The sequence below is a fragment of the Symsagittifera roscoffensis genome, chromosome 8 (genome assembly GCF_963678635.1).
Source record: "Symsagittifera roscoffensis chromosome 8, txSymRosc1.1, whole genome shotgun sequence".
In the NCBI taxonomy this organism is placed as follows: domain Eukaryota; kingdom Metazoa; phylum Xenacoelomorpha; order Acoela; family Convolutidae; genus Symsagittifera; species Symsagittifera roscoffensis.
Window position 1 is genome coordinate 22,388,526 of NC_087069.1, and position 7,849 is coordinate 22,396,374.

Sequence of the window (7,849 nt, forward strand, 5' to 3'; positions counted from 1 at the left end):
GTCGCGGAATCCGCAACTTTGTTAGTTTTCTTTGATCTTCTTCGCTGTTTTGGATTCCAGAAAGAAATACCTAAAACACTGTACCGCTCATACAGTGGCAATTTTGCGGAATCCGCTACCGTAATTGTGGAATCCAGAACAGTTTGTGGAATCACAAAACAAATAATACGATATTTGTATATATAAATTGAGCTGATGCTGGTTCCGCAACTGTAAGCGGAATCCGCAACGTGTAAGTGGAATCCGCAAAACGTTAGTGAAATCCGCATTTGATTTATGGTTTCCGTTTATATATATGTACATGTGTAGAATAGCATTTCAAATTCTATCTTTTAATTAATGGTCACAAGAAAAATCAGTCTCAATTTCTGTAAACCCAACTTCGATCTCAAATCCTGTCGACTTCAATCTCAACTTCGATCCCGAATGCTGACCTACCGATCCCAAATACTGACCTAATTTGATCTGAACTTCGAACCCAAAAACTGATGCAATCCCAAATTCTGACCTAATTCGACGATTTCCAAACACTCTCAAGCCAATTGCTACAAATATTGAATTTATTCGGCGTTAAGCTTCCAAAATCAGTATTTGGGGTTCACCTAAATTGGCGAAATGCTTTATATTGTGTTTACATACACTCTCAACCCAATGACTCCAAATATTGAACTTAATCGGTATTGTGTTTCCAAAATATTAAAAGGGACATCCATCGATTTATTTAACAAATTTGTTGGTGGATTCCGCTGACAATGGTTAAGTCCTTGTCTTTAAATTCCGCATTGCTACAGATAAGAACTCCATCTCTAGCTTTTATTTGTTCTAATGCAAGTTCAGTAATTAACAAAATTCTGAATCCACGTACAGTTTGCCAAATCCGCTTACAGTTGCGGAACCCAGAACAACAAGCTATATTTGTTTGTTGAGGAATCCGCAACAAAACGAATGTGCTGACAAAATTTACGTTACAGGTATATGTATGCGGAATCCACTGAAATTTTTTTGTGTGGAATCCACTTAAATTTCAGAACATATTTACAGACTTGTCTCTCATCGTGTTTTGTACAGTAAATTTTTTGCTGCTTTCAAAAGGCTGGAAAAATTTTTTTTTCAGAAAATTGTAAACTCTCCTACTGCGAATGTTCCATTTTTAATTGAAAACCATGAGTCTAGTATAATAAATTTTGAACAAAATTCCTACTTTTTTTAACCTTACTTGTAAAAAATTCTAAAATTATACTTTGCAGAAACAAGCTTTAAACATCCAAAAACACTAAAACTGAAATTAACATCAGTTTCAGTTCATTGTCTAGAAATTGAAAAAACTTCTGATTTTCTCAATTGAAATCACAAAATTTAATATCTAAAATGGGTTTTTATTGCAGAAAATTAGAAGCAAATTAATTAGAAGCAAATTATCAAAAGTTGTTAGGCTAAAATTAGAAATTTTGGATTAAAAATTTCAGTTTCTTCCTCAGAAATAAATAAATTCTCGAAGTATAATTTGCATTATAAACGCTCCAAATCTATTTTATTTCACTTTTTCCATTATATGGAACAAAAAAAAAATTTTAGTAGAATAATTGAACACTAAATTGAACAGCAAGGTTAATATTCTTTTTGAAAATATCAGATAGTTTTTTCTAATCACATTTGGGTGTTCACAAGAAAGTTTGCTCACAAAAAATCTCCTTTATTACTCATGATAAAAGACGGGTTCTACTCGCAAGCTTTAAGTTGCCTCGGTAAAAAAAATAATCATCAAAATAGCAAAAAAAAAATTGGAAAAAAAATCATAAACGAAAAACTGTCATTTAAACTACTTTAAATTATTTGTAGAACGACTGACAAACAAGAAAAAAATGGAGCCTAAACTTTGTGAAATCGAAACCTTGACATATTGTTTTAATTAGGGCTGAAAATTATTCAAAGCAATTAGCTACCTTTCATAGCGTAAATCATTCTTTTAAAGAAAACTTATACAAGTGTACACCACACTCCTTCCTCGTTAGCCGAAATCGCATTTGAGTTAAACTCATTTTCAGGGCAACTATATAATAAAAAATCATTTTCTTTCAGAATGTTTTTGCAATTGGCAGCCGTGTTGATGATAAACAGCAGAAGCATCACAATGAAGATTGGTGGTTTTGACCAATTGAAAATCCAAAAGTGAGTCTCAATAACTTAACAATACTGAAAAGTTTTGTTTTCCTTGTAATTTTGACCAAGTTGCTTCGTCAAAAGCTAATAAGGAGCTAACTACTAAAACTATTAAGCTAATCAGCTGATAAGAAAACATTAACACAAATTAAATTACCGAAACGTATACGCACTTATATGCAAAATAATTCCTTAGGTTTGCGTAATGTTTTTTCTTTAAAATTTCCAATCTATTTGTTTTCAGGCGATATTCTAATGCTTTCTTCAAAGGTCATCCTATCATGAAAGTAATACTGGACTCACATACAAACTTCCGAGCCAAAGCAGGCCTGCAACTAATTTCATACGACGATGACTTGGGTAAGTTTTTTGGGCAGATTTTTGAATTAAAAGGAGAGCAATGTTTTTTTTCACTACAGATTGAAAAATTTCAGAAAATAAAGGTTTTCAACTGGTTTGATTGATCACAAATGAGACAAACGATAATGAAAACAGGATAGCTCTGACTTGTTTCTTCAAAGTACTTGTCAGGAATCAGTAAACGCAATAAAGACTTTTAAGGCGATGATTTTTCACCAAAAAACCTGAAATTTGTTCAGGTTAAAACTATTTCAACTTTTTTGCTTAAGGAAAGGCAATCGAACATCCAACGTGTAAACAGCACAAAAAACGTTAAAGATTTTCAGTTCTGTAACAAAAACCTCAGTCAGTCAATTCAAATCAATTCCTTTGTCATAATGAAGGGAACCACCATACCGATTTCTAGGTTCAAAAACGGAAAATAATCAGATTTTCTGCATTGATATAGTAACTTTACCTATTGATCCAATTTTCTCAAATTAAGTTAATGTTATCAAAAAACATGTCAACCACCTTTCTAGTTTTTCATCAAAAAATTTTTGCGGGAAAAAGAGAGGCAAAACTTGAATAAAGATGTTTTTCCAACCACTCAGATTGTTTCTTTGTTTGGTTTCAATGACTGTTCTCCGGATGCCAGTTGGATATGTTTGTCATAAGCAGTTTCAGTGGTCAAAAAAGTGCTAGCAATCTAATTGATTATTGTTATCCAACAAAACAATGTAAAGAAATCGCTCAGACAACTAAATTAAATGAAGTTGCGTGTTCTGCTGAACGACTATTGTAATTTATATATCAAGATTTTGGAAAAAATTCCGAGAAGTTTTGCCAGTATAGGCCCAGCAATTAAGATCAAATCATTGACGACTTCAATTACACTCAACTATTTCTTATGGGTGGCTGTAATGGATAAGAAACCGCTCGACTCCATTAAAAAAGTTAAATTGAAAGGAAGGTATTATGAAAGTTTTATTTATAGCAAATCAGGCCGACATGGAGGCTGCGTACATAACAGTGGAAAACCCCATTTCCTGCACTCGAAAATTCGATCATTCAGATGTGCTCAAGATTTCGCTACCTGCCAAAAAGCAAGGTTTCTATTACAATTGACTTGAGAAAAATGCGTTAAAACAATCAGATAGAGAATATTTTTGTATGTGGATAACCTGGGTGATTAAAAGTAATGAACGTAATGAAGACTTTTATGAAGGCTCCTTTTTCAGGTATTTTAGATGCATTTAGGTATGTTAGACTTTTTGAGTTCAATTGAAACTCATCTGCTAAATGTGACCTATAAAACAGTCAACAAACGCGAGCGTAGAAACGGCGCGAAAAATGTGAACAATTTGTAATTTCAAAAGTGGAATTTAATTTTTAGATTTCCAGTGGAATAAAAACTTTAACTTTGATTATTTTTGTTTTCAAATTGAGTCACTTTATCAGAAAAGCGCCATTCAAAAACCGTTCTAGGAACTTAAAGAGCTTAAAGAGTATCTATTTTTTTCTTTGAAACTCAAAAGTTGAGATTTTTTCAAGAAACTCAGTGTTTTTTTATTATTACTTAAAACATATGAAACGCTATAAGACCACGAAAAAAGAGTAGTACAATTTTTCAATTGATAAAACATTGATGATCATTCTCATCAAGTGTTTGTTTTTATCCAAAATCAAAACAATGTGAGCACAAGGGAAGCAAAACGCTACTACTGATGAAAAACTGACTTTTTTTGATTTATTCAAATCTAATAAAACATTAAGTAAATTGGTTTTTCAAATTGTTTTGTGGCTGAAAATTATAAATTTGGAAATCATTTGAAAAATTTTTAGGGGTAAATACGGCAGAGGTGAAAGGTTACGACAAAAGAGATGTATCCGTCCAAGATGTCGAAAAAGTGGTGATGAATTGGTATGAAACCCGAAGGACATACCAGTTTCCAGGAGGCAATCAACCATTTGAGTCCTGCAGTAATGAATCGTCCGTAAAAGATTATGGATTGTTCACGCAGGTAAACGTATTTTGTTTTGAGAGATGTTATTATCATGACTAACATCACAGTTTTCCCTGCTAAAATCTTCTTATTTAAACTGCATAAGTTCTAAATCAAACAAGACTGCCCATCATTGTGCGTCATTGACATTGTTTAAAAAACTACTGTTTCATTCCTTGAAATGATTAAAATAAAGGCTACTGATCATATGTCCCGGCATTTCAACAGATACCCTTTTTTTACCCATGTTTCACAGAGCGTAGGCTCTTTTTATGTCCCCGTGTTTCACGACGGGCAGAGTTGTGTTTTAACTTTTTAATAACTATCTCCTTTTGAACAATATACATTGAACGTAAACTAGCCTCGTTGGTGAAAGATGGCTGGCTGTTAAGTTCCATGGTTGGCTGTCAACGGAGTTACAGAAAGCAAGCAGAGGATAAGAATAAGGGCGAAAAGGAAAGAGTTCAATAAATTATCCTACAAAAAATTGAAGAAAATACTCAAAAGAGAAAGTTAAGGAGTACAGATGCGTAATATTCAAGGCTGAGGCTGTACTCCTCCAACGGATCTTGTCTTGGGAGCCGAGGAAACCGATAAGACGGTTCATCGGTTCCCTGAAGCTCCAATTCTAAGATGACATTTGAAGCGGCAATCGGCTTTCTATAATCCCGCAGCTAACCACTCGTTGAGCCAGAAATGCTTCATCACTCCATCATCATAACGTCAACGTTATCACTTAAGAATTCTCTAGCAGTTTTTTAGCAAGATAGAGAGTTCATCTGTTACCCGAGTCGAGATCCCGCTCAAAAACCATTCAAGATTTGAACAGTTTGAGCGGCTTTCCAGCAAGGTTTGAGAGGCTTGAGCGGTTTGGGCGGTTTGGTTTTGAAAAACGGCTCTTACCTCTCAAATTTTGCCTTGAAAGCCGCTTAAAGCCGCTAATTTCTTGCGGTGGTTTTTGAACGGTTTATCACGAATTTTTGAGTGATTTATGAGCGGTTTCACAAAAAAAAGCGAGTAAAATTATCAAGTTGACTGGAAAACTCAATGTGACGCTACCAGTGTAGAGGTTGTGGTATTATGATCAAAAGGTTACGACCATGTTTTGGTATTTCCAGACTGTCGCATCCGAAACTGGAAATTTTCAGACCGCCGCGACAAGAATTTGGCATTTCCAGAGTTTGCGGTCCGAGGCAATGTGTCAGGTACCAGCGCGAGTAAAGGAAATCCAACCGCGAAAAGCGCGACCGAAGGAAAGTTAGTCGCGGCGGTCAGGACATTAGTCGCGACTGTCGAAAATTAGTTGCGACGGCCAAAACATAGGAGTACGAGATATAAATTTATTTGGAGAAAATTGATTAAAGATACGTTTCTTGAGGTTATTAACTGCATTAAAAAGCAACCCCACAAAAAAAAGTTGTGACAACCAATTTAGTTAGTAATGCATACCCGAATTGACATTTTTCACCTATTTTGAAACAAGGTTTGAGTAGATTGGGCGGTTTTTTCAGACGATTGCGCTCAAAATCTTGCTTCATGGTGCTTCATAGAGAGTGGTTTGAAAGTATTTTGAGCGGTATAACTAAAAAAAAAAAACAATCAAAATCCTTGCAAGGTTTAAACAGTTTTTGAGCGGTTTATCTACAAACCCTCTACAAAACCGCCTAAGACATGAGAGGTTTCTGAGCGTTTTGTTATGATAAACCAATCAAATACTGCTCAAACCGCTCAAATCTTGCTTCAAGTTAGATTAAAAACCTGGACTCGGGTACACATGATGCCCACTAAAACCGAAATAAAGATGATTATAAGGTATCTCATGAATACCATCTAAGAAAATGTTGCAGGTTATTAGTACACATACAGTTGAGTTTCTAAAGTGATGAGCTTTTGAGACAAAAGAATAAGTAATCTTTAATGGCTAGGTGGGGCATCTGAAAAACATATAATTTCAAGTAGCTTTCAAGTAGTTCACCTTGATAAAAAGGACATTACTTTGCTCGTATGTGCTCATTTGCTGACATTTAAAGTTAAGTTGTGTATATAAAACTTGCGCAAATGAGGGGAGCCGTGAGTCTACTTTGTGCTGTTAAATCGTTAAAGAAATCGAAAAAAGTAAACTAGAAAGAAAAGAGGAAAGTGAGAGTCCACTGATAATGTTTCGTTCGATCGATAGTTGACTCTCTAATCGGATTTGTTTTTTTTTTTCGATTTGTAAAAAAACTGCTACAAAATTTCAAGAGTTTTCCACTATAACTTGCGTAGAAGTAGTTGAGTTTTGACCCTAATTGAAGGCTTGTTCGTAACCCGCATAAACAATTTCTACATATATTTTATTGTTCACTGCGTCAAAAAAATTTAAGTTTGAAAACCGTTTGAAGTATGCATGACTTTTTTTTATAAATCAATTTTGATGTTCCGTGATTTTAGATTCAAAAACATTTTTGAAAGATACAACTCTGAATTTTTTGAAAATATCGAAAGTAATGATACTGGTCTAGAATTTTCAACCGCCGATTTGCTACCCTTTTGCAGGTAGTAATGATTATTGATTTTTTTTCAGAGTTCGTGATAGGAGCATGTTTGCTTGATTTTAAAGAAAACTGATGGAGAGACATGTTGATAGACTTCGGACAGTTTTCAAAAACTGAGATTGGGATTTTATCCAGTCCCAGAGTTTTTTGAATCTTAACTTTCACATTTAGTGTTTTTTGTGTTTTTTAAAAAATCAGTCATCGAGCGATCGGGTTTTTGCAAATAAGTTAGCTCGGTTCGTGGACTTCTGAGCTTGAGCAGTTTTAGGTATGACACACATGGGAATTGAATTTGATTTGAAAGACTGATTGAGTTTGAAAAAAATTGTCTGTTGATCTAGTTGATGAAAGTTTTGTTTCAAAATCAAGGCTATCGTTCTCGATTCTCAATTATATTGTTAATTTGTTTTTTCAGGGTTATGGTTTTTGAGTAAGTTGAGGGTTCTTTTTCAAATAGGTTGATAAATTTTTAGGTGAGATGTGGATCTACCAACCCAGGGTGCTAAATTTGCCATGTGTTGCAATCTCATTGGAATGTGATTGTTAATTTAGGTCAAATCCAATGGCACCATTCGTCTGTCAAAGTTTTCACCTTGAACAAGCAAAAACCTCTGAAGTTTTCTTCTTTGATAGATGAGCTGAGGATCTGAAAGTCCGCCCTGCAGCAACTGAACATTTTGTGTTTTCGTTAATTTCACCGATTCTCAAACACCGATTCGTCAGCTTTTGTGTAGTTGTTTTTATCCATATGTCTGGATAGGTGCATATTTGCTTATTTTCATAGAAAACTGATGGAGAGGTTTGTTGATT

General features: G+C 34.3%; 1 protein-coding gene across 1 annotated transcript in view; it reads left to right on the plus strand.

The window, feature by feature from the left end:
* The first annotated feature begins 831 nt into the window (after positions 1-831).
* Positions 832-7,849, plus strand: part of LOC134853361 (cysteine-rich venom protein-like) — a 51,925-nt gene continuing 44,907 nt past the window's right edge. The window contains exons 1-5 of the mRNA XM_063869338.1: positions 832-971; positions 2,080-2,169; positions 2,405-2,520; positions 3,497-3,610; positions 4,345-4,523. Coding sequence (XP_063725408.1) covers positions 2,081-2,169; positions 2,405-2,520; positions 3,497-3,610; positions 4,345-4,523 — 498 coding nt within the window. The 5' untranslated portion in view covers positions 832-971; position 2,080. The remainder of the gene's footprint in view (positions 972-2,079; positions 2,170-2,404; positions 2,521-3,496; positions 3,611-4,344; positions 4,524-7,849) is intronic.